At 58.7% G+C, this 25,910-nt stretch overlaps 5 protein-coding genes across 6 annotated transcripts in view; 2 read left to right on the top strand and 3 right to left on the bottom strand.

The window, feature by feature from the left end:
- Positions 1 to 25,910, top strand: part of TSPEAR (thrombospondin type laminin G domain and EAR repeats) — a 201,714-nt gene that overhangs the window by 8,653 nt on the left and 167,151 nt on the right. The window lies entirely within an intron of this gene.
- On the bottom strand, positions 3,637 to 4,503 carry LOC131825455 (keratin-associated protein 10-7-like). The gene has a single exon (XM_059164912.1). It carries the CDS (start codon positions 4,501 to 4,503, stop codon positions 3,637 to 3,639), a length of 867 nt encoding a protein of 288 aa, XP_059020895.1.
- Positions 8,566 to 9,828, bottom strand: LOC131825453 (keratin-associated protein 10-4-like). Of its 2 annotated transcripts, none has more exons than XM_059164910.1 (2): positions 9,070 to 9,828; positions 8,566 to 8,919 (listed from the first exon to the last, which is right to left on the bottom strand). In XM_059164910.1, exons 1-2 carry the CDS (start codon positions 9,826 to 9,828, stop codon positions 8,566 to 8,568), a joined length of 1,113 nt encoding a protein of 370 aa, XP_059020893.1. The 2 variants fall into 2 exon arrangements, with proteins under 2 accessions (XP_059020893.1, XP_059020892.1); XM_059164909.1 differs by having other exon boundaries at positions 8,566 to 9,027; positions 9,100 to 9,828.
- On the bottom strand, positions 16,595 to 17,270 carry LOC131825465 (keratin-associated protein 12-1-like). Its single transcript, XM_059164924.1, has 2 exons — positions 16,972 to 17,270; positions 16,595 to 16,821 (listed from the first exon to the last, which is right to left on the bottom strand). The coding sequence occupies exons 1-2, from the start codon at positions 17,045 to 17,047 to the stop codon at positions 16,595 to 16,597; spliced, it is 303 nt and encodes a 100-aa protein (XP_059020907.1). The 5' UTR covers positions 17,048 to 17,270.
- Positions 20,789 to 23,008, top strand: LOC131825463 (keratin-associated protein 12-1-like). The gene has a single exon (XM_059164922.1). The coding sequence runs from the start codon at positions 22,105 to 22,107 to the stop codon at positions 22,651 to 22,653; it is 549 nt and encodes a 182-aa protein (XP_059020905.1). The 5' UTR covers positions 20,789 to 22,104; the 3' UTR covers positions 22,654 to 23,008.

Below are 25,910 nucleotides of genomic sequence, written 5' to 3'. Positions count from 1 at the left end.
TGCGTTTGTCACCAAGTCCACAGAGATGAGGGGAGGCGGGTGATACCTGGGGGGCTCCGCCTGAGGTTAGGGCTGGCTGTCCCTGCCTCGGACCCCCGCTTGGCTGGGCGATGAGCTGGCTTTGTGCCAGGGTGACGTGTGTAGGCAGTGGCGGGGGTGGGCCCGTGCCTGGCCAGGCCACCATCATGCTCGGGGCGGGTCTCTTTCTAACCTGTGGGCTCTCAAGACCCTGGTGGCTCGGACCACATGGTCGGCATGGTGGGGTTGGGCAAGAGGCTGCCCTCCCTCGCGCCCCGCCCCCCAGGCTGGCTCGGCTCTGGCTCCGACTTCCCCCTGTGGCTGTCCTACTGGGTGTGCTGCTGCATTTCCTTCCGCCTCCTGTCCCAGCTCCCTCCCTCTGTCGCTCAGACTCCCCACACCTTTGCCCTGGAGGCTGAGGCTGTCCATGAGCCCTTGGGACACCTCTGTGGGACCCTCAGTGTCCAGGACACAGCGACTTCAAGGTTCTTCGTTCCAGGCACGGGGATGGGAGGAGTGAGGCAAGGGTGGGGTGGGGTCTAGGCTGGAGTAGGGGAGGGAGAGCGGACAGGGAGCAGGCGCCGGGGCTTGTGGACTCTCAGGGCGACAGCGAGGCAGCACGTGGGGTTCTGGGACGTCTCAGCCGCTGTGGAGGGGTCTGGCAGCCCTGCCGAGGGGTCTGGTGCGACTGGGGCAGTAGGCGGACTCTTGGAGGCTGCAGACACACAGGCATGGACACACACACACACACACACACACACACGTGTGCGCGCGCAAGTGCGTTCGGGGACGGCTGGACCCGATTCCTGCAGGGCAGTGGATTTCTTTTATTGCAATTTTTATCTTACATTGTCTCAGTGACGCTTTTAAACAGAATACTTAGAAATCACAAGAGCTCTGCTTGTCACAGCTTTGACCAAATGTGTGCATTTGTTTCCTGCGGCTGCTCTGACCCGTGATCACACTCTTGATGCTTTAAAACAACAAAACGTTCGTCTCCACAGTTCTGGAGGCCGGTGGTGTGCAGCGGGCTCCGCTGAGCCGAGATCAGGGAGTGGGCAGGGCCCCGCCCCCTCGGAAGGTTGTGGAAGGAGGAGGTCCCTCCCGCCCCCTCCAGCTTGGTGGCTCCGGCCTCCCTGGCGTGCTGTCACGTGTGGTCGTGTCGCCTCCTCGTCTGTGTGAAGAGGAGGAGGGGGCCCCACCTCTCTGGTGTGAGGACACCGGTGCTGGCGTCTAGGACCCCCTGGCTGGCCTGGGATCATCTGCCCGGAGCAGCAGCCATTGCAGTCACCCCGCCAAGACCTCTTTCCGCACAAGGTCACGCCCGCAGGTGTGGGATTCAGGTGCAGCTGTCTCTGGGGCTGTTGTGTGCCTCACCCCACAGTGGGCCCCGTTTTCTCTGTATGGCCCCGTGCCTGCCGCGGCTGCGGCTTCGTTGTCTCTGTCCCCTCCCTGGCAGGACGGGATCCCAGGGCGCCCGTGTCATAGGGTCATCTGAGGAGGATGTGATTTAAACACAGCAGGGCCCGAAGGTCCCCAAATCCTCCTGAAGGCAGGGGCAGGCCACTCCTGCTGGCGCTGAATTGGCTCCGAGACTGTGTCGTGTGGAGCAGCGCAACCCGGGTACCCACGAAGCTGGAAAAGCCGTGATGCATTTTGCTAGAAAGTTCGCAGCTGCTGTCCAGACCAGAATGTGCGTGGCAGGGCCCGGGGCTTCGGGTCCCCGAGGGCAGTCCCTGTCTAGCCCTGAGGGGAGGTTCACAGGGAATTCTGGGACATGGGGCAGGTTCTGGGGAACCTGAGGTCCTTGTCTGGGCCCCGCTGGGGCTCCTTGCAACAGGAAACCGTTGACAGGCCCTGGCCCGCGGCGTGCTTTAGCTAAGCTGAGCCCGGGGAGGTCCGTGCTGTCTCTTCACGCTCAGAACTCAGGTCCAGGGCAGGGCTGCACAAGGACAGGGGGACGCTCGTGGTCTTCGTGGCTCCTATGCCAATGGCTCCCCTCCCCGCCTGGCCACTGCCGTGATGATGAGCCACCCTGGAAGACGGGGTCCCCTCTGAGCCATCGACTTCCCATCGTCTTTCTGCAAGATCGGCATCTGCTGGACAGTGTCCATGTCCGAGAACTCACTCTGTCGAAGAATGTGCACGGGTCCCTGGGAGTCCTCAAAGCAGGTGGCTTTTCCTGTCCCGCCTGGTCTGTTGGCACCTCTGAGGTCCTCATCGTACCTGCCCTGAGAGACCGCTGTCTGGGGAATGGCTGGGGGAGAGGCAGACACGGACCCCAAAGTCCTCTGCCTGGTGGAGCCACAAGCTGGGCGCTGGGGAGGGGCTGGGGCTGGAGCAGCTGGCCTGCAGAGCCGCCACGCCCCGGGGAGGCCAGCTGGAAGGTGCTAGCTCAGCTCAGGGGGGCTAGGCTCAGCTCCTGGGTGGGAATCACATCTGGAGGTGGGTATGTGGCCTGGAGCCCAGGAGAGGCTCCCGGCTGGACTAGTCAGCAGAGCGAGCCAAGGTCTCAATGCCATAGCAAGGTAGTGGTGCGGAGGTCGGGGTGAAGAGCCCGGGGAAAGTCAGAGAAGTGAGGGGCAGGAGGGCACTGTGTTCTCGAGCCCGAGGTCTGGCTCTGCAGGGACAGGCCCACAGGAGAGGGGACAGGAGAGACTAACTTTAGCATCGGGGCTTTGGAGCCTGGGCTGGGCAGGGGCTGGGGCTGGGGTGTGGGAGGGTGGGGGGAGGGTGTCTCAGTGGAGAGCAGGAGCTCTGCTCTGAAGGGGGCACAGGCAGTGCCGGGTCGGGACAGCAGGGAGTTCTAACCGGCATTAAGGTAGGGAGGGCTTGTGCGTATGCACCGGACCGGTGGCTCCGCAGACAGGCTAGAGAAGGAAGGAGGGGCTGGGGGCTCGGGTGGCCAAGTCAGGGTGCTTGCTGGCGCCCCGTATCCTCCTGCCCTCCCTGTGAACCCTGTGAACTCTGTGTCCTGCCAGGCTCCCTGTAGGGGGAGACATGCCAGGGTCACTGTGCCCGGGATTGGCTCCCGCTGCATCCCTGAGGCTCTGCCCATCAGGACCAGTTTCTGGGACAGGGGCTGCTGGTGTCATGGCCGTGGCCGTAGTCGCCATGCCGGGGACTGGCCCTGATCTTGTGGGACAGGAGTCCTGTGCCAAGCCAGCGAAAGGCGGAGCCTGGAGGAGACACAGGTGTGGCTGAGGGTGGGCGGGGCTGCAAGGGCCCCGGGCGGCTGCCCCCACCCCCAACTTGATGGGGGACTGGCTAGCCACCCAACTAGAAATGGTCCAAAGAGAGCCACGTGCCATCAGGGTTAAGTTCATGTCATGTTTATTGGTTGATCCAAGCAGCTTCTAAGGACGTGAGACCAGTGAGGCCTCCATTGTGGACATGGTCCCTAGGCATGACCACTGGGACCTTGGGAACAGTGAGGCAGTGGGTATGAGAGGGGTCATCCTCAATTGAATGGGAACCCCCTTCCTGGCCTGAGAGGAGGGGCTGCTATCCACATGTCACAGGGGTTCCTGAGAGACAGACCCTAAAGCAGCCGGGACGCTGGCAGGGGCAGAGCTGGGGGTGCCCCTGAGCCTGCTGGCCCCGGGGGAGACGGCCCCGTCAGCAGCAGGACTTCTGGGCCGAGGCGGGCACGCAGCAGGCCTGGCGGGAGCCCACAGGGCGGCAGAGCAGGGACACACAGGAGGCCCGGCGGCAGCAGCTGGGCTGGCAGGAGGAGTCAGGGGCACAGCAGGAGGAGGCGGGCACACAGCAGGCGGGCCTGCACACGGGGCGACAGAGCAGGGACATGCAGGAGGACGGTCCGCAGCAGGACGAGGAGCAGGGGCTGGGCTGGCAGCAGGAGGAGGGCCCGGAGCAGACCGGGGTGCAGCAGACGGGCTTGCAGCAGACAGGGGTGCAGCAGATGGGCTTGCAGCAGACAGGGGTGCAGCAGACAGGCTGGCAGCAGTCTTCCTGGCAGGGGGAGGAGCTGCAGCAGGAGGGCTGGCAGCTAGACTGCTGGCAGCATGAAGAGCCTGAGCAGGGAGAGGCCTCACAGCAGACAGGGGTGCAGCAGACGGGCTTGCAGCAGACAGGGGTGCAGCAGATGGGCTTGCAGCAGACAGGGGTGCAGCAGATGGGCTTGCAGCAGACAGGGGTGCAGCAGACAGGCTGGCAGCAGTCTTCCTGGCAGGGGGAGGAGCTGCAGCAGGAGGGCTGGCAGCAGCTGGTGCAGGCTGACTGGCAGGGGCTGGACCTGCAGCTCCCAGGGGTGCAGATGAGGGTCAGGCAGGAGGGGGCACAGCAGGAGGGGGCACAGCAGGTGGGGGCACAGCAGGTGGGGGCACAGCAGGGGGGCTCGCAGCAGCTCTCTGGGCAGTCGTCCACCTGCCAGGAGTCGGAGCAGGTGTCCCAGGAGCCGGGCAGGCAGACGCGGCTGCCGTAGCTCCGGTCGCTGGAGCAGACGGACAGGGTGGATGCGGCCATGGTGGGCGCTGGGGCTGGAGGAGGCTGTGAGTGAGTGTGTGTGTGTGTGCGAGTGTGTGAGGCACTCGGGCTCACTTTTATAGCCCTCCTCTGGGTTGCGTGTTTTCCCCGCAGAGGCTCGGGACACCGCCTCTTCCCTTGCTGGCGCTGCGGCTGGCCCCCAGGGACCCCTCATTAGCGCTGGTTTATTTTCCCAGCAGATGCCATCCAGCTCGTAAAAGTCTGCACGAGTGCTGGGTCCTGGCTGAGTCTGCTGAGGGGCCAAGAGAGCACCAGGCAGGGGGGAGCTGGGCAGGTGGGTGTAGCGTGGGAAGGGGTCTCCCAGCCCCCGGACGCTGGCCTTGGGGTGTGGTGACTGGCAATCTGAGCTCAGGAGTAGCTCCTGGTGTGGAAGCCCGTCTCTGGGGCATGTGATCCCCGTGCTTCTGCGTTTGTCACCAAGTCCACAGAGATGAGGGGAGGCGGGTGATACCTGGGGGGCTCCGCCTGAGGTTAGGGCTGGCTGTCCCTGCCTCGGACCCCCGCTTGGCTGGGCGATGAGCTGGCTTTGTGCCAGGGTGACGTGTGTAGGCAGTGGCGGGGGTGGGCCCGTGCCTGGCCAGGCCACCATCATGCTCGGGGCGGGTCTCTTTCTAACCTGTGGGCTCTCAAGACCCTGGTGGCTCGGACCACATGGTCGGCATGGTGGGGTTGGGCAAGAGGCTGCCCTCCCTCGCGCCCCGCCCCCCAGGCTGGCTCGGCTCTGGCTCCGACTTCCCCCTGTGGCTGTCCTACTGGGTGTGCTGCTGCATTTCCTTCCGCCTCCTGTCCCAGCTCCCTCCCTCTGTCGCTCAGACTCCCCACACCTTTGCCCTGGAGGCTGAGGCTGTCCATGAGCCCTTGGGACACCTCTGTGGGACCCTCAGTGTCCAGGACACAGCGACTTCAAGGTTCTTCGTTCCAGGCACGGGGATGGGAGGAGTGAGGCAAGGGTGGGGTGGGGTCTAGGCTGGAGTAGGGGAGGGAGAGCGGACAGGGAGCAGGCGCCGGGGCTTGTGGACTCTCAGGGCGACAGCGAGGCAGCACGTGGGGTTCTGGGACGTCTCAGCCGCTGTGGAGGGGTCTGGCAGCCCTGCCGAGGGGTCTGGTGCGACTGGGGCAGTAGGCGGACTCTTGGAGGCTGCAGACACACAGGCATGGACACACACACACACACACACACACACACGTGTGCGCGCGCAAGTGCGTTCGGGGACGGCTGGACCCGATTCCTGCAGGGCAGTGGATTTCTTTTATTGCAATTTTTATCTTACATTGTCTCAGTGACGCTTTTAAACAGAATACTTAGAAATCACAAGAGCTCTGCTTGTCACAGCTTTGACCAAATGTGTGCATTTGTTTCCTGCGGCTGCTCTGACCCGTGATCACACTCTTGATGCTTTAAAACAACAAAACGTTCGTCTCCACAGTTCTGGAGGCCGGTGGTGTGCAGCGGGCTCCGCTGAGCCGAGATCAGGGAGTGGGCAGGGCCCCGCCCCCTCGGAAGGTTGTGGAAGGAGGAGGTCCCTCCCGCCCCCTCCAGCTTGGTGGCTCCGGCCTCCCTGGCGTGCTGTCACGTGTGGTCGTGTCGCCTCCTCGTCTGTGTGAAGAGGAGGAGGGGGCCCCACCTCTCTGGTGTGAGGACACCGGTGCTGGCGTCTAGGACCCCCTGGCTGGCCTGGGATCATCTGCCCGGAGCAGCAGCCATTGCAGTCACCCCGCCAAGACCTCTTTCCGCACAAGGTCACGCCCGCAGGTGTGGGATTCAGGTGCAGCTGTCTCTGGGGCTGTTGTGTGCCTCACCCCACAGTGGGCCCCGTTTTCTCTGTATGGCCCCGTGCCTGCCGCGGCTGCGGCTTCGTTGTCTCTGTCCCCTCCCTGGCAGGACGGGATCCCAGGGCGCCCGTGTCATAGGGTCATCTGAGGAGGATGTGATTTAAACACAGCAGGGCCCGAAGGTCCCCAAATCCTCCTGAAGGCAGGGGCAGGCCACTCCTGCTGGCGCTGAATTGGCTCCGAGACTGTGTCGTGTGGAGCAGCGCAACCCGGGTACCCACGAAGCTGGAAAAGCCGTGATGCATTTTGCTAGAAAGTTCGCAGCTGCTGTCCAGACCAGAATGTGCGTGGCAGGGCCCGGGGCTTCGGGTCCCCGAGGGCAGTCCCTGTCTAGCCCTGAGGGGAGGTTCACAGGGAATTCTGGGACATGGGGCAGGTTCTGGGGAACCTGAGGTCCTTGTCTGGGCCCCGCTGGGGCTCCTTGCAACAGGAAACCGTTGACAGGCCCTGGCCCGCGGCGTGCTTTAGCTAAGCTGAGCCCGGGGAGGTCCGTGCTGTCTCTTCACGCTCAGAACTCAGGTCCAGGGCAGGGCTGCACAAGGACAGGGGGACGCTCGTGGTCTTCGTGGCTCCTATGCCAATGGCTCCCCTCCCCGCCTGGCCACTGCCGTGATGATGAGCCACCCTGGAAGACGGGGTCCCCTCTGAGCCATCGACTTCCCATCGTCTTTCTGCAAGATCGGCATCTGCTGGACAGTGTCCATGTCCGAGAACTCACTCTGTCGAAGAATGTGCACGGGTCCCTGGGAGTCCTCAAAGCAGGTGGCTTTTCCTGTCCCGCCTGGTCTGTTGGCACCTCTGAGGTCCTCATCGTACCTGCCCTGAGAGACCGCTGTCTGGGGAATGGCTGGGGGAGAGGCAGACACGGACCCCAAAGTCCTCTGCCTGGTGGAGCCACAAGCTGGGCGCTGGGGAGGGGCTGGGGCTGGAGCAGCTGGCCTGCAGAGCCGCCACGCCCCGGGGAGGCCAGCTGGAAGGTGCTAGCTCAGCTCAGGGGGGCTAGGCTCAGCTCCTGGGTGGGAATCACATCTGGAGGTGGGTATGTGGCCTGGAGCCCAGGAGAGGCTCCCGGCTGGACTAGTCAGCAGAGCGAGCCAAGGTCTCAATGCCATAGCAAGGTAGTGGTGCGGAGGTCGGGGTGAAGAGCCCGGGGAAAGTCAGAGAAGTGAGGGGCAGGAGGGCACTGTGTTCTCGAGCCCGAGGTCTGGCTCTGCAGGGACAGGCCCACAGGAGAGGGGACAGGAGAGACTAACTTTAGCATCGGGGCTTTGGAGCCTGGGCTGGGCAGGGGCTGGGGCTGGGGTGTGGGAGGGTGGGGGGAGGGTGTCTCAGTGGAGAGCAGGAGCTCTGCTCTGAAGGGGGCACAGGCAGTGCCGGGTCGGGACAGCAGGGAGTTCTAACCGGCATTAAGGTAGGGAGGGCTTGTGCGTATGCACCGGACCGGTGGCTCCGCAGACAGGCTAGAGAAGGAAGGAGGGGCTGGGGGCTCGGGTGGCCAAGTCAGGGTGCTTGCTGGCGCCCCGTATCCTCCTGCCCTCCCTGTGAACCCTGTGAACTCTGTGTCCTGCCAGGCTCCCTGTAGGGGGAGACATGCCAGGGTCACTGTGCCCGGGATTGGCTCCCGCTGCATCCCTGAGGCTCTGCCCATCAGGACCAGTTTCTGGGACAGGGGCTGCTGGTGTCATGGCCGTGGCCGTAGTCGCCATGCCGGGGACTGGCCCTGATCTTGTGGGACAGGAGTCCTGTGCCAAGCCAGCGAAAGGCGGAGCCTGGAGGAGACACAGGTGTGGCTGAGGGTGGGCGGGGCTGCAAGGGCCCCGGGCGGCTGCCCCCACCCCCAACTTGATGGGGGACTGGCTAGCCACCCAACTAGAAATGGTCCAAAGAGAGCCACGTGCCATCAGGGTTAAGTTCATGTCATGTTTATTGGTTGATCCAAGCAGCTTCTAAGGACGTGAGACCAGTGAGGCCTCCATTGTGGACATGGTCCCTAGGCATGACCACTGGGACCTTGGGAACAGTGAGGCAGTGGGTATGAGAGGGGTCATCCTCAATTGAATGGGAACCCCCTTCCTGGCCTGAGAGGAGGGGCTGCTATCCACATGTCACAGGGGTTCCTGAGAGACAGACCCTAAAGCAGCCGGGACGCTGGCAGGGGCAGAGCTGGGGGTGCCCCTGAGCCTGCTGGCCCCGGGGGAGACGGCCCCGTCAGCAGCAGGACTTCTGGGCCGAGGCGGGCACGCAGCAGGCCTGGCGGGAGCCCACAGGGCGGCAGAGCAGGGACACACAGGAGGCCCGGCGGCAGCAGCTGGGCTGGCAGGAGGAGTCAGGGGCACAGCAGGAGGAGGCGGGCACACAGCAGGCGGGCCTGCACACGGGGCGACAGAGCAGGGACATGCAGGAGGACGGTCCGCAGCAGGACGAGGAGCAGGGGCTGGGCTGGCAGCAGGAGGAGGGCCCGGAGCAGACCGGGGTGCAGCAGACGGGCTTGCAGCAGACAGGGGTGCAGCAGATGGGCTTGCAGCAGACAGGGGTGCAGCAGACAGGCTGGCAGCAGTCTTCCTGGCAGGGGGAGGAGCTGCAGCAGGAGGGCTGGCAGCTAGACTGCTGGCAGCATGAAGAGCCTGAGCAGGGAGAGGCCTCACAGCAGACAGGGGTGCAGCAGACGGGCTTGCAGCAGACAGGGGTGCAGCAGATGGGCTTGCAGCAGACAGGGGTGCAGCAGATGGGCTTGCAGCAGACAGGGGTGCAGCAGACAGGCTGGCAGCAGTCTTCCTGGCAGGGGGAGGAGCTGCAGCAGGAGGGCTGGCAGCTAGACTGCTGGCAGCATGAAGAGCCTGAGCAGGGAGAGGCCTCACAGCAGACAGGGGTGCAGCAGACGGGCTTGCAGCAGACAGGGGTGCAGCAGATGGGCTTGCAGCAGACAGGGGTGCAGCAGATGGGCTTGCAGCAGACAGGGGTGCAGCAGACAGGCTGGCAGCAGTCTTCCTGGCAGGGGGAGGAGCTGCAGCAGGAGGGCTGGCAGCTAGACTGCTGGCAGCATGAAGAGCCTGAGCAGGGAGAGGCCTCACAGCAGACAGGGGTGCAGCAGACGGGCTTGCAGCAGACAGGGGTGCAGCAGACGGGCTTGCAGCAGAGAGACACACAGCAGTCTTCCTGGCAGGGGGAGGAGCTGCAGCAGGAGGGCTGGCAGCAGCTGGTGCAGGCTGACTGGCAGGGGCTGGACCCGCAGCTCGCAGGGGTGCAGATGAGGGTCAGGCAGGAGGGGGCACAGCAGCTGGGGTCACAGAAGGTGGGCACACAGCAGGAGGGGGCACAGCAGGTGGGGGCACAGCAGGGGGGCTCGCAGCAGCTCTCTGGGCAGTCGTCCACCTGCCAGGAGTCGGGGCAGGTGTCCCAGGAGCCGGGCAGGCAGACGCAGCTGCCGTAGCTCCGGTCGCTGGAGCAGACGGACAGGGTGGATGCGGCCATGGTGGGGCGGTGGGGCTGGAGGAGGCTGTGAGTGTGAGTGTGTGTGAGTGTGTGTGTGAGTGTGTGTGTGTGAGACGACTGGGGTGTCTGGGCTTATATACACCTGAGGGCTGTGTGCTTCCGTCACGAGGCCCCGGAAAACCTGTTTCCTTGTTGTAGGAGCAGGTCCCTGGGGATTCGAGTCACAGCCACAGCAGGTGTTCATCATTCATGACCCTGGAGGGGCAGCGGCTCCTGCTCCCGCCCTCACCCCTGCTCCCAGCATCTCTCTGGGACTCTGTCCTATTCATCCCCTGGCTCCTTTACACTCAGCGGAATCATACACATATTTTGTTCTCTTTTTTTGCATATATCATCTTTATCTGGGGATATAATTCTCTCCTGAGTCCTTGAACCCATGAATGGCTGGAAGCCGTATATTTTAGCGCATCAGCAAGTGCGCGTGTAATCGGTCTTCATGCCAGCAAGTATTTTGAGCAGCTTTGTACATGTTAACCCAGTGACCCTTACACCAACCTCGTGAACCTGCTGTGCCCACTCTACCGATGGGGAAACGGAGGCGAGAGTAAGCACTTGCACCACACGCCACACAAGGGCGCAGAAGAGCCAGGTCAGAACTGTGGCACATGGTCTCTGCCGTGGACGCCGGCGCCCCGGGAAGCAGCGAGCCATCTGGCTTCTGGGAGAGGGTCATCGAGACCTGCTGGTGTTGGAGTCTGGGCAGGTGCCGGGCGGGTGCCCGGCAGCAGGAACCACCTGGAAAGGAGCTGCTTCTAGGAGAGCAGCAGGACTCGGCTTAGTTATGGCAGGAGCACGCACAAACAGTGGGACATGAGGTCGTTACGTTGGTAAGAGCGAGACTAAGCCCAGCTGGGAGCGACGAGCGGGGGAAGCTGCTTGGGGCTGGAGAGTCTGAGGGGAGGAGTGGTCAGAGAGAGTTGGCAGCTGGGCAGGGGAACCGCCTGCAGGGGTCCTGGGTGTGGAGCAGGGTTGCTGGCGAGCTGCATCAGTGGGGACAGTGGGGACCCAGCACTTGGGGAAGGAGGGGTCTCGGGTGCCGAGTTCTGGCCAACCTGAGGGGTCTGAGCCTAGTGGAGCATGGCCAGGGGAGGCCCCTGCAGGTGGCCTGGCGGGGACCGCCGGCTTTGTGCGGCGATTGCTGCTGACTGACCCCCGTCACAGCGGGAGGTCTGAGAAGTGTGCAGGAGACTGGGAGCGCCCAGAGGCCTCAGGAATGGAGGGAGAGCCGGGCAGCTCCCCACAGTTTGGGGTCCCCTGCTGGAGGTGGTGAGGGGCATCTCTGGGGAGCCTGGGGGCCCCCATGGGCCCGGCTGGAGCCCAGAGTTCGAACGTGGTGGGGTGTGACTGATGATGGCTTGTGCGGGGGGGGGGGGTGGCTGGTCCACGGGCCCCTCCTTCCTGAGCTGAGGCGGGTGCGGGGGCCGGGTGCTCTGCAGCAGCTCCCAGAGGGCATGGATGGGACACACGCGGCCACCGTCAGTGGACAACACGGCCAGACACGAGTGACCAGCGAGGAAGGCAGATTTAATGGAGGGTCACGCAGTAAGACTGGTGTTGCTGAGCAGGCAGGGTCTTTGCTGGGCGGCCGCCTGGGTTTGCGACGGGCCCTCTGGGTGGAGGCCCCTGGCTTCCAGAGAGATCCGGCCGGCCCCATCTTTCCTGATGTGGCATTTCAAAATGGGGGCTTTGTGAGAAACGCCCGCTGCCTCGGACAGACGGGGGCCGTAGGGGCCAGCCTTCTAGGGAGGCCTGTTGTCCAGTGTGGGGTGGGGCTCGCGGGAAATCGGTGCAGGGGTCGGAGCTTTCCAGACGAGCGCTTGGAGGCGAATGCTTCTCTGTCTCTCAGTCCTCGCCTCGGCCTGCAGCTGCCCGTGCCTCTTCCGACACCCGCAGAAGGCGCACTTGGGCCCAGGGGGGCCGGCGGTGCTCACACCCATGGCCGTCCAGTGGGTAAGGCCTCTGAGGGCCACGGCGAGGAGCCGTCCCAGCCTGCTGGGGAGCAGGTGCGCGCAGCCAGAAGCTCATCTCCAGTTGAGTCGCCTGGACGTGGCCCTGAGCCCACGGGTGGGACCTCCGCCGACACTCTGCACCCCGAGTCCCCGGCTCGTCTCAGAGATCACAAGCACGCGTTGTTCTGTGACATTTGCCAAAACTGTGTTCTGGTCCACGTGCCTTAAAAATTCTTTCAACTGCTGGAAAATGTATGTAACATAAAATTTGCCACTTTACGTATTTTTAAGGCTCGTTTAGGGGCCCTGAGTACATTCCCGCTGTGCAATGTTGCTTTCCTCTGTCTTCAGGACTTTACCATCATCCTGACCTGAAGCTCTGTCCCCACGAAACACCACCTCCCTGTTCCGCAGTCTCCCAGCCCCCGGCACCCCCCACCCTACTCTCTGTCTCTGAGTCTGGGTCCTCTAGTCCCTCCTGTATGTGGAACCAGACTCTGTCCCTCTGTGACATTTCACTCAGTATCACGTCCTCAAGGCTCTTCCAGGAAGCAGGGGTCGGCCCTGCTTTCAGTTCACGGGGGAAGAGCGCGCCACGGAATGGATGGGCCACGTTTTGTTGGCCCGCCCACCTGTCCTCGGACCCCTGGGTTGCTTTTACATTTTGGCTGTTGTGAATAACGCTGCAAAGGTCGTCTGAAAGCCCTTTATCTTTTTTGGGGTGTATTCCTAGGAGAGGAACTCCTGGGGGCATATGGAGAGCACCCAAGTGCTCCCACAGAGGTGCCCCCTCTGTGTTCTCATGGGCAATGTTTGAGGGCTCCAGTCCCTCCACATCCTCGCCAACGCCTGCCTGCTTGTGGGAAACAATCCTGTGGCTGGGTTTGCGTTTCCCCGATGACTAATGACGCGAGGCATCTCTTCATGTGTGCGCTGACCATCGTCCAACTTTGGGGGAAAATGTCCACTCACGTCCTCTGCCTGTTGTCAGACCAGGCGCTTGTCTTTTTGGTGCAGAGTTGTACACATTCTGTGTGTATTCTGGATGTCCAACTCTTACAGATACACGATTTGCAGATTTTCTCCCATCCTGTAGATTGTCTTGTCCCTTTCTTGATGGGGTCTTTTGAGTCACTAAAGTCTTGAATTTTGGTGACGTCCAATTTATGTCTTTCTTTTGATCTTCCTGCTTTGGCGTCCTTGCTACGAGGGCATTGTTAGTTCCAAGGTCAGAAAGGGTTTCCCCCGTGTTTTCTTCTAACACAGTTTGATTTTAGTTCTTACGTTTGGGATGTTTATCCATTTTTAGTTAATCTTTGTATGTGGGGTGAGGTAGGGGGTCCAACTTAGTTATTTTGCATGTAGAAATCTGGCTTTTCCAGCAGCATTTTTGAAAAGATGATTTCTCCCCCCACCGAATAGTCTTGAAACCCTCATCCAACACCAGCCGGACACAAATACACGGGTGCGTCTCTGGGCGGTGGCTCTACTCCGTCAGTCTGTCTGTCTGTCCTTTGCCACCTGGTTCATCGCTGCACTTTTGTGGTAAGTTTTGAAATCAGTGATTGTGAGTCCTCCAACTTTCTTCCTTTTTTCCAAGATGACTCTATTCTAGGCCCCTATCAATTCCATATGACTTTGAGGATCAGGCCTTGAGCTTTCAATACGATTCCGTTGAATGTGCAGGTCGCCTAGGGCGGTACTCTCCCCTTAACACTGGCTCCCATCCATGAACATGGGATGTTCTCCCGTCCACGCCCGGCGTCCCCGGCTCCGGCAGCACGGTGCCACAGCTGTCTGTGTACAAGTCTTTCCCCCTGTGGTTAAATTTATCGCCAGGTATTTTATTCTTTTGGATGCGATTTTCCCTGCTTTAAAAAAATGTTGAAAATCAGATGACTGCATGAAAAAAAAGACATGTCACTCAGCTTTAGAAAAACACACGTGCTTATTTAATGTATCTATGACCAATGCTGTGCTGTCGTGTTTGCTGCTCACTTGCACGCTGTTTACACTCTTCTGTCCCCTCTGTGTGTTTATGACATGCTTATGTCTGGAGGCACAAGCTGCATCCCCGTCCGAGGACTTTGGGAGCTCCCTTCCCGAAGCGCTGTTAATGGCAAATCTGAGGCCCGTCTGATTTTTATTTTTCCGCGGATGACTTCTGTTTGTTTTGTTCTCTGGGGAAGCTGTTAGGAACCACTTATTATCCCTCATGTTCAGCAATTTCTACAGGATGTGTCTGGGTTTTCCCCATTCATTTTTCTTGGCATCGGTTAGTCTTTTCAAGCCTGGAGGCTGTGTCTTCCACTGTGGGACAGGTTCCTCCCCAGGGAAGCACTTCCACATCCCCCTTCGTCCTCACGGTTCTCCCTCCGGGAATCCCACACAGCAGAGGCCACAGCCCCGGGTGGGTCACTCATGCTGCTTTCTTTTCCCTCATACTTTCTACCTCCTCAACGTTTTGTTCTAAGTCGGAGGGATTTCTCAACCTCTCCTTCAAGCCCTTCTATTTAATTTTAAATATCAACAGTACATTTGATATCTATGACTTTTGGGGGGTCAGTTTTCGAAGTGTACCCTTTCACAGCCTCTTGCCCTCGTTTTATGGCTCTAACATCTTGATGGTATATTTAAGATTTTTAAATTCAATTTAATTTAAATTTTCATTTCAAAGGTGGTTTCTTCTTTGTAAACTATATACTTCCTCTGGGGTGTGTTTTTATGTTGACGGTCTCGGGTTTTCTTTCTCACGCCACTGGCTTTGCTCGTGTGTGGGGTGACACGGGGGTGGTCCTTGGTAGCCTGGGCTCCTCCTCCACCATGTGACAGTCTGTGCTGAGTTAGAGAAAGCTCGCCCGTGTGGGGAGGCTGACATGGCACTCTGGGGTTGGGATGGGGGTCTTCTGGGTGGTGGGCTTCACTTGAGGATAAGAAAGTTGGGAGCCCAGAAGCCAGAATGAGAGTTATGTCTTTGGGGGTGCCAATAGCTCTCCAGGAACCTTAGCCCTTCCTGGGTAAGGTGTTCTACTGTCCCAGAGATACCGCTGGTGGTGTTCTGTGGGGAGGTGGATCGCTGGACACTCAGCCTGGCTGGGTGGCCCTGGCTCCTCCCCTCCACTGAGGACACACCCGTCTTCACTGAGCCTGTTCATGGGGACCAAGTCCTGTCCCGCTGCAGGGCCCCTGCCTTGGGGTCAGCACACTCGCCGCTTCCCATTGAATTTGCCAGGCCCCTTCGCCCATCGTAAGCTGACTTCTCCCCCACAGTGGGTCCCAGGAGGGTTGGGATGAGAGCGGTGAGCTCAGTTGGCCATCTCGAACAGTGGCGTCCACTCTCGCAGAGTGTTGCCTTTCTCACAACCAGCACAGTACTCTGGGTGTTTGGCCAACCCACAGTCCACCCTTACTGCATTGGAACACCGGGCGCCCGTGTGCCATGACTATTAGACGGCCACAGCACGCAGGCTCTCGGTTTAATCTCCCATCCAGAGCAGGAAACCCATTTGTGTCTTCTGTTTTTTCCTTTAAAGGAACATTTTATTGTAATCTGCTTAGCTCAATGATTATTTTCATTTTATTATGAAATATTTCAGACACAGAAAAGCGGAGAGAATTAAACGTTGCGTGTATCCAGCTCCCCGTTCCTCAAGCCCATCGCTAACACCGGGCCTCATTCACATTCTCGGACACTCGCCCATCACACCACCCCTCCCTCTGCACCTCGTAGCTCCTTGGAGCATCTCAAAGTACATCACAAGCAATAGTACGTTCCACTCAAATATTTAGGAGGCATACCCTGAACAGGAATTCAATTTTTATGCTTTTGTGTGTGAAATAATATGAATCTTGGGTGTTTCCCTTGAAGAATTTTGCCAAAGGCATTCATCTGAGTAGCCCAAGCCCCATCAGGACACACATTCTTGCTCCAACCTTCTCAGGGCCCCGGATGTGACCTGTGCCCTCTGCTCAGGCCGTGGACCCCACCACCCTCTCCAGATAGCCTCTTCTGCCAGCCAGCGTCATCCGAATCCTCCAGAAGCAGCCGCTGTTCTGATCTTTAAAAGAAGAAACCCGTTTGCTTGTCTTGGAGCCTCACTTTAAGGGGATCATGGCGCGGGCGCTGTGGCCCAGCTCCGCCCGGCACCGCGCCCTGAGACCCATTCGCGCGGCGGCAAACGCAGAGCGCTCCCCTTCCTTGCCCGCCTCTTCTCCCTCGTGGGACTGTCGTGCCTGCTTTCTCCATCCCTGTACATGGACCTGTGGGTTCATTCCAGGTCTGCCTCTTATGGGGAGAGTGGAGTGAACGTAGCTTCTCTTGAGAAGCTGGAACAACGTCCAGGTGCCCATTATCTGTAGGGTAGCTCTGGCGTGTAGGGAACTCTCTTCTTTGAGCTGAGATCTCCGTTCCTGTCCCACTGGCTCCTTGGTGCAACCCATCATCTGTGCCTCATCGGCACTTTCTAGGATCAAAGAACCATGCATGAAGTCCTCACTTGAAACAGTGGGAAGGAATGCCTGGATTCCTTCCTGTTCAGGTTCTAAGAGCCTGGATTACAGCTTTTCTTCGTGGGTTTCCCCAACATGCTGAGGGGCTTGACTGCCCCAGGAGAACCACCCTTGGATGGCGCTTCTCAGGCATTGGCTTGTCCAAGCGAGCAGGTGACTGGGAGAGACAGCTTCAGGGTGAAATCACAGAAAGACACAGTGCTGAGGAGCAGAGAGATTTATTTTTAATAAACACCATCACTGATTCGGTAATGAGACATGGTGGGAGAGGTCAGTAGAGTGATTCGTCAGCAGCAGGTAGGGGTGCCGCAGGGGGCAGGCCTGCAGAGCAGGGTGGGGCAGGAGGGCTGGCAGCCCCCAGAGGCCTGGCAGGAGGGAGCCACATACACAACGGGCTTGCAGCTCACGGGCACGCACACGGCTGGCTTGCAGCTCACGGGCACGCAGCAGGACGTCTGGCAGGAGCTGGGCACACAGCAGGCTGAGCTGCAGGAGGAGGCCTGGCCGCAGGCCACTGGGCAGCACAGGGACGGGCAGCCGCATGCTGACTGGCAGGAGACGGTCGAGCCGCACGCAGGCTGGCACAGCAGAAGCATGCAGGGGGCACTGCAGGAGCCCCCACAGCCTGGGGGAGGGCAGCAGGTGGGGATGCAGTCCAGGGAACCAGAGCAGGACATCTGGCAGGAGCTGGGCACGCAGCAGGCCGGCTGGCAGCCCGTGGAGCAGCTGGACTGGCACATGGTGGCGTGGGGCTGGAGTGGAGTCAGGGTGGAGGACGGGGCTGGTCTGGAGGCTCCTTCCCCAGGCAGCCTTTATACCCGGGCTGTGGCATCCTGGCAACAAGCCACACGGGGGCCTTCCTCCTGGTGGCCTGATTGTTTTCCTCTTCCTCCTCCTCCCCTGTGCGTCTCTTCCTGGAGTGTCCTGGTGGAAGCGACTCTGTTCAGGAGACTCTGTGACAGCTGGAGGCTCAGCGTGACCCAGCAGCCCCGCGATTTCTCGACCCAGCCCAGGTAGGATGGTGAAGGACCATCGGCTGGGGACAAGGGCTTCCATATCAGGATGCTCCAGGTCCTCCCCGAGCTCATGTACCCTGTCCTCTGTCCACACAAGCACCGTCCTGCTCGCCAGACTGGGGATCCCTGTTTTTTTTTTTTTTTTTAATTTATTTCTTTTCAGCATAACAGTATTCATTATTTTTTCACCACACCCAGTGCTCCCTGCAATCCGTGCCCTCCCTAATACCCACCACCTGGTACCCCGACCTCCCACCCCCCGCCCCTTCTAAACCCTCAGATTGTTTTTCAGAGTCCATAGTCTCTCATGGTTCACCTCCCCTTCCAATTTCCCCCAACTCCCTTCTCCTCTCCATCTCCCCTTGTCCTCCATGCTATGTGTTATGCTCCACAAATAAGTGAAACCATATGATAATTGACTCTCTCTGCTTGACTGATTTCACTCAGCATCATCTCTTCCAGTCCCGTCCATGTTGCTACAAAAGTTGGGTATTCGTCCTTTCTGATGGAGGCATCATACTCCATAGTGTATATGGACCACATCTTCCTTATCCATTCGTCCGTTGAAGGGCATCTTGGTTCTTGCCACAGTTTGGCGACTATGGCCATGGCTGCTATAAACATTGGGGTACAGATGGCCCTTCTTTCACTACACCTGTATCTTTGGGGTAAATACCCAGGAGTGCAATTGCAGGGTCATAGGGAAGCTCTATTTTTAATTTCTTGAGGAACCTCCACACTGCTCTCCAAAGAGGCTGCACCAACTTGCCTTCCCACCAACAGTGGAAGAGGGTTCCCCTTTCTCCACATCCTCTCCAACACATGCTGTTTCCTGTCTTGCTAATTTTGGCCATTCTAACTGGTGTAAGGTGGTCTCTCAATGTGGTTTTAATTTGAATCTCCCTGATGGCTAGTGATGATGAACACTTTTTCATGTGTCTGATAGCCATTTGTAGGTCTTCATTGGAGAAGTGTCTGTTCATATCTTCTGCCCATTTTTTGATATGATTGTCTGTTTTGTGTGAGTTGAGTTTGAGGAGTTCTTTATAGATCCTGGATATCAAACTTTTGTCTGTACTGTCATTTGCAAATATCTTCTCCTATTCCGTGGGCTACCTCTTTGTTTTTTTGACTGTTTCCTTTGCTGTGCAGAAGCTTTTGATTTTGATGAAGTCCCAAAAGTTTATTTTTGCTTTTGTTTCCTTTGCCTTTGGAGACATATCTTGAAAGAAGTTGCTGTGGCTGATATCGGAGAGATTACTGCCTATGTTCTCCTCTAGGATTCTGATGGATTCCTGTCTCACGTTGAGGTCTTTTATTTGGAAACTCCGTGACCCAAAAGGTCTTCCCAAGGGACCAGAGCCCAGCGGCTGGGCTCCTCACTGGGGACAGCTGTGGCCATGGCATCCACCATGTCATCCGGTCCCAGCTTTGTGCCAGGTGCCACGCTGTCAGCTCGTCACTGACTAGTCACCAGTCCTTGCCGCCATCATAGGGGTAGGGGAGCCCATGTACACGGATGCGCGATTGGATTCTGTGATGCGTGTGCTCTCCCACTGCGGCCAAGAAGCAGGCGTTTGAAGCTCAGTTTCACTCTGGGGTCTGCGGTCATTACCGTTGTGCCAAATTATGCTGGGGTTTTAGGGGTTCAGTAGTGACATATCGTACAGTCCCGAATCAGCTTGCAGAGACAGGAGCAAGAGCGGGCAGATCATGTGTCTTCTGCGGCTTCCAAGCTCACATGGCAGAGCTGCCCTCCAAGACGGGGCAGCACCGGCCGGAGCCCGGGAGGGGCGGTGAGGGGCGAGCTGCCCACGCCGGGCTCCTCTCCCAGCGCCAGCGTCTGGTCCGTCTGGCTCTAGCAAGGCTGGCATGACCTTGCATGAGACCCATCCGCTGGGAAGAAGGCAGCGGCAGGGGTGGGGGTCGATACCCCCCACAGTCCCGGGACCCCTGACCTGACGTGTCATCTCTAGCACATTCTTCTGAGTTGGGGGCCATTCGGCAGGGGCACTGTCACTCCCACTCTGAGGCTGCGCCCACTGGGCCCTCTGCACAGGGATGGGCCCCCCCCAGTGACAGCAGGTGTGGACAGAAGGGCTCCTCAGTTGGCCCAGTAACAAGCCACACTAGTTAAGTTATTCCAAGACTGTGGTCTTGGGGGCTCCCACTGTGGTCAGAGCGGAGACAAGAACAGCCTGGAGCCCACCTGAGACCACACAGCAGCGTGACCTTGAGACCTGGCGGTGAGCCACGTCCATCCACACGCTCCTCTGGCCTGACAACAGGTTAAAACCCCTCAGGACCAAAAGGATCCAGGGTAACCACACGTGACCACAGGTCCACATGTGACCTAGTGACGGAGCTGCAGGTTTCCATGGGTCGCTTGTCAACCACGAGAAGGATGAAAACGAGGCTGCTCCTTCCTCCTCCCCTAGGGCTCCTCCCAGCGCCCCCCTTCGGGGTCCCTTGCCCCGCACTCCACAGCGGGTGGCTCTCTTCCTTCCTGTATCCTGGGAGGGTTTCGTCTCACCTCCTTTCAGAGGATGTTCTCTCTCCTTTTGCTACGCGTGGCATCCTTGATTGGCAGTGCCCGTCTTCAGCAACCTCACCCCGTTCTCGTCCGTCCTCTGGTCTCTGCTGCTGATGAGAAGTCAGCTGTCACCTTTTCTCCTCGTCTGTGAAGTGATCTTCCTCTCACTGCTTTGAAGGCTTTGCTCTGCATTTTTGGTTTTCATCACGGTACCTATTATGTGCCCAGAGTTTACTTTTTTTTTTTTTAATTTATTTATTTATTAGAGGGAGAGCGAGCAAGCAGGGGGAAGAGCAGAGGGAGAGAGAGAATCCCGAGCTGGCTCTCCGCTGAGTGCAGAGCCCGACAGGGGGCTCGATCTCATGACCCGAGACCCTGACCTGAACTGCAGTCAAGACTTGGACCCCCAATGGACTGAGCCACCCGGGGCCCCTCTTTTTATTTTTCTTAACTCTTCCTTCTCCTTCCGGTCAGATAATTTCTCTCAACATGTGTTCACTTTCACGTCCTCTTCGTTCTTCTGTCTTCAACATCCCAGTGAACGTTTCATTTCCACTGTGTGTTTTCAGTTCGAGAATCTCTCTCCCGCCATCTTTCTTTCTTTTTTTTTTTTAACCAGTTTCCATTTATCTGTCAAACATTCCCTCTCCATTCAGTCATGAAGATAATACTTTCATTTAATTCTTCAAATGTATCCTCCTCAGACTCTTTACACGTATTTAAAGAGCCACTCTCCCACCATTGTTTGCCAGCAACGTCCAGACTGTCTCAAGTTGCATGACTATTGATTGACATGTTTCTTTCACTGCAGATTCCGTTTTCTGTATCTTTTATGTCTAGTGATTTTTTTAAATTGTATATTGAAATTAATTATGACACTGGATGTAGGACGTCTGTGTTCTCTTTTACTGGCTGTTGATTTCTGTTCTGGTACACGATCACTTGTTCACTGACTATCTTGGACGTGCACAGCCTGGCTTTACACTTTGTTCAGGGGAAGATCTGTTCCGTCACCTGCAAGTGTCCAGGTGCGTGGCTAGGTGTGTGCCTTCCAGAACAGAAGCTGACGGACTCTCCTGTCCATGACAAGCTGTATTGGAAAATTGTAAATGACACCCCCCCCCCCAACAAAGGGGTCAGTCTTTGTGCTGAGACTGCCCTGTCCATGTGGACCCCAGCAGGTGCTGTCTGCAGGCAAGTGGGCCCCAGAATCTCTGTGTGCAAGGAGTGAGGAGTGGCATGGAGGAGGGGGTGAGGAAGCTCAGATGGCTGTCCCTCCTCATGGAGGAGACCCTGGAATGGGGAACAGTCAGTGTCTCCCTAACAAATGAACTCAGACTGTGAGTATGCTTGGGTGTGGGTGCCTGGACCTCGCTGACCTGTGTGTCCATCTTTGGGCCCTAATCTGGAAAACTCTTATAAATCTGTCCCAAATCTTATAATTCAGCAGCATCTTGCAGGAGTGTTTTCAGAAATACCATCTTCTGTGTTGAATTCTAGAGGCGTTCTCACCGACCTGGGTGGGGTGGAGAAGGGGTGCTAGAGACTGTGGGTTCTTCGTACGTCCAGTGTGGACTCCAGTGTCTACCAGCCAGAGCCCTGGGGGGCAGACAGAGGACCTCCCTGCCAGCTTTCTGGCGATAGAGGTCAGGCGAGAGTCCCTGGAGGAGAGGAAGACCCGCCACCAGACTCAGCCAGACTTCCTCGGAGTCCCACGTGACTGTTGACCTCTGTGGGCCGCATGTGTGTGGCTGGTGTTCCCTCCCACTTCCCAGGGACACCCTTGCTTCTGGTGGGGCTGTGCCTCCTGCCAGGAGGTCCATGCCTTTGTTTACTGTGCTTCTCTAACAATGAGGCTTTCTCAAGACAAGGATCCAAGGTTGTTGCCCGCCAGGAGTTCTCTGTGACCCACACCCTTCCGTCCACTCTTGTGCTGTGGGCAGCTGGTCGCCGTGTCCTTCCTTCATGTTGGCCGTGCTTGACCTGCAGCCAGAAGCTCCTGGGACACTCGGACATGAGCCAGACATACCCGTTCTCTGAGCACTCGCCTTGGAGCCTTCCTGACGTGGGGTAGGCCGTCCAGGGGCCATCATCATGTGTGCAGGGGTTGGGACACCCATGTTTTCTGAGTCACACAGAAGTGGCTCCAGAGAAATCATAAGGAAGGACGCAGAATCCGGCTGGTGCCAATGACACACCTGGGCACGTTTCCAAGTGTAACTTGCATTTGGAGAGGGGCCAATTAGTCATGAGGGTTAGGGCCAGACAGACAAAACACCTGCAGCAGAATCCAAGTTCTGGGACACAGACCGGAAGAAGCACAAACAAGGGAGACAGCAGCTGCGTCCCGTGCTGTCCGGACCCCCGCAGCGCAAACATAAAGGCTGCCCGGGGCAGGAGCCTCCAGAACTCACCGCGCTCCTCTCTGACTCCACTCCAGCCCCACGCCACCATGTGCCACACCAGCTGCTCCACGGGCTGCCAGCCGGCCTGCTGCGTGCCCAGCTCCTGCCAGACGTCCTGCTATGTGCTCAGCCCCTGCCAGACGTCCTGCTGCATGTCCAGCCCCTGCCAGACGTCCTGCTGTGTGCCCAGCTCTTGCCAGCCGGCCTCCTGCACCCCCAGCTCCTGCCAGACGTCCTGCTACGTGCCCGTGAGCTGCAGGCCCGCCCTGTCCGTGAGCTGCAAGCCCGCCGTGTACGTGGTCCCCTCCTGCCAGTCCTCTGTGTGTGTGCCCGTGAGCTGCAAGCCCCTCGTGCTCATGGCCTCCTCCTGCCAGTCCTCTGGGGGCTGCTAGCCCACCCGCCCCGACGGTGAGAACGCCTCTAGAATTCAACCCTGCTCTACGGACCCGTCTCCTGTAGCACCCCGTCCTGCTTCTGACTGGGATCCCCCCCAGCTGCTCCCAGGGCACAGGGGGCCACATCTGCGCCCCTCCTGGAGGAAGTCTTCAGCACCCTCCGGGTTCTGCACAGGCAGATGAAGAACGTGCCCAGTGGACCTTCGAAAGCCCATGGTGAGGATGTGGCAGGATGACCTGGATCCCTCTGTGACCCAGCATGTTCCCTGTGGGAGGCCTAGTTTCCGGGGTCCTCTGTCTCCAGTGGGAACCAGTCATCTGTGAGCCCAATAAACCATGCTTTCCTGATGCAGCTCTGCGTGCCTGTCTTCTGTTTCTGCACACCCTGTCTCTGCTACAAAGTGGGGAAGGCTAAGCCCCTTCTCACAGCGGCTCATGGAAAGTGGGAGCCCCTGTGGAGGACTTGGTGGTGCACGTGGCTGGGGGGTGGGGCGTCACGTCAGATGTCCTGTGTCCTGGCTCCTGTGTTCCGGAAGGTTGAGTCCAGCTCCTAACTCTTTGTTACATTAGATCTGCAGAACCCGACCAGGACTGGCCCCTGGATCATGACTCACTTCTGTTGCTGGTCCATGTGTGGCCCATTTTTAGCCGGATGGATGATCAGTTACTGGTTATTATAATACCCCCAGGTATCTACTCCCTAACGTGGATGCCGGGACAGCATCAGCCCTTCACCGCTGGCTTCTCAGGGTGGATCTGTGCGCTCTCTGCTGCCTTTTGAGACAGAGTGGAGCCATACCTCTGTGCCCTGGAGAGGCGTGCTTTCTCCCACAGCCTCCTAATGATGGTAGGAGGCTGTCCTGCATGTACTGGCCTTGAACTCGCTTCCACCGCATGCGTTCTTGGGAGGATTCGTGTGCATGCGTCCTCTTGACACTTCCCTGCTGCTCTATCCCGGGTCGCTGCTGTACAAGGGCAGGTGTGGGTGCCGGGGGACGGGGGCAGGGGGGCCGGGCCGTGTGCTGCCTTGTCCCACCTTTGCCGCCTGGGACCCTTCCATCGAGGCCAGCTGACGCCCTGTCTCCCCCTGCGGCAAGGCCAGCTGACGCCCTGTGTCCCCCCACGGCAAGGCAGTCACCTTGTGCATGTTGGGCAGTGCGGCAGGCGGGTGCATGGTGCCAGGCTGTGTGGTCAGGGACACAGCTTCCCCCTTGCCACCCTGAGAACGGGCACCATCTGGAAGCCCTGGGCCATGGTGGAGATTTGGGGAATTCGGCTTCTCAATCACCTGGTCTCTGCAGACAACATAGCTCCATGCCTTGTTTCTGGGGGTTTGTTTTGGGATGAAGTTTCTGGGTCAGAGAGTGGGTGCACTTGAGACCCACTGGCCTGGCACCTCACTGGTGTGTAGCAGGAGGGGGCCTGGCTGCCGGCCACTGGGCAGCAGAGGGACGGGCAGCCACCGGCCAGCCAGCAGGAGGCACGGCTCAGCCATGCAGGGGACACCACGTAGCGGGCACAGCAGAAACTCCCCTGGCCTGGGGGAGGGTGTTGCCCAGGGGTCCTGCGGCAGAGCAACAGGCATGGTACACAGGGGCTCGAGGCTGGGCTGGGCCCGGGCAGGGGGCATCAACACAGAGCAGAATGGCCGTCTCCCTAGACATTCCCCTGGACGTTCCTCTGGACATTCCTACCACCCAGGTGTCTGCATTTGATGTGTTGGCTGTACCGCTTGGCCCGCGACACCTGTCACAGGCTCTGCAGCCTCGCCCGCCACAGGGAGGAGCCTGGTCCTCTGTTCTGGTCAGTTCTATACTTGACCTCCCAAGCAGGTGTGGCGTGGACAGCACCACTGACATGACTCAAACCTGCCCCAGTGTCTCGGACATCAGAGGACCGGGAACCAGGAGACAGCCTGGGAGAGGCCCCTGAGCGTCCCTCCCCAGACCTGCTCCACTGGGCACCTTCTGTCTGTCCCTGTCTTCCGCCTCACCCACCTCCACCTGCCTGTGCCCTAGACAACACGGAACTGCACACACACACACACACACACACACACAGACATGAACACGTGCGTACACGGCATGCACACGCACACACACGAACAGGCTCACACTTGAGCACACACATGGGCATGCACACACGCACACCATGAGCACACACAGGCACACACAGGTCACAAGGGCACACAAACAAGCACCCACACACGCATGCACAGAGGTGCACACATGTGCACACACACATACAGACACACTTGGGCACACACATGCACACATATGGCACAAGGGCACACACACGAGCATGTGCATATATGGCACATATGGGCACACACAGAAGCACACACACATGCACACAGAGGCACTTGCACACACAACTCTGCTGGCTTACCAGGCTCCCTGGTGAAACTGGCTGGTGGGAATTCCCATGAGGCTCATGGCGTAGGTAGGACACTGGACGCCAGCATGGGGTACCTTCTGCTCTGTTGCTGCACGAGAGGCGTGTGGCAAGAGAAAGGCTGCTGGCAGAGTCTGGGGAAGGGAGAGGAGTTTTACCGGGTTAGAAAAGCCATCCCTGGGGCGCCTGGGTGGCTCAGTGGGTTAAGCCGCTGCCTTCGGCTCAGGTCATGATCTCAGGGTCCTGGGATCGAGTCCCACATCGGGCTCTCTGCTCAGCAGTGAGCCTGCTTCCTCCTCTCTCTCTCTGCCTGCCTCTCTGCCTACTTGTGATCTCTCTCTGTCAAATAAATAAATAAAATCTTGAAAAAAAAAAAAAAAAAAAAAAAAAAAAAAGAAAAGCCATCCCTAGCGCCCCTTGCAGGAACCCGCTTGAGATTGGGGTTGCTAACCCCAGTGCACTTCTTCACCCATGTTCTGAAATAAAGCAGTATATTCTGGCATTTTTTTAAAGCATTTAAATGGCATCATAAGCCCTGCATCCTTTTGTAACATGCTTTTCTCCCCTTAAACGTTGTGTTGGAGCAATCCATCCCAGACAACACCCGTAGCCCTTGCCATCTCTGTTCTCGGCTGTCTAGTACTCCACTGCACGCATCTGCTGCGTCTGCTGATTCTCCTTCATGGGCTTTAGGTCGTACGTAATTTTTAGCTACTGCCTCGGATGCTGCCAGTTTCCATTCCTCTAACGTTTCTGGTGCATGTGATCAGTGCTCCTCTCTCCAGAAGTGCTCCTGCTCATGCACGGCCGTCGCCTACACTGGAGTGTGGAAGCCACTGTGAAGAGTGGCTGTCCTCACC

The sequence above is a fragment of the Mustela lutreola genome, chromosome 2 (assembly GCF_030435805.1).
Source record: "Mustela lutreola isolate mMusLut2 chromosome 2, mMusLut2.pri, whole genome shotgun sequence".
Classification (NCBI taxonomy): Eukaryota; Metazoa; Chordata; class Mammalia; order Carnivora; family Mustelidae; genus Mustela; species Mustela lutreola.
The sequence above is the reverse complement of the archived record's forward strand: the minus strand, read 5'-3'. Positions and strand labels throughout refer to the sequence as shown.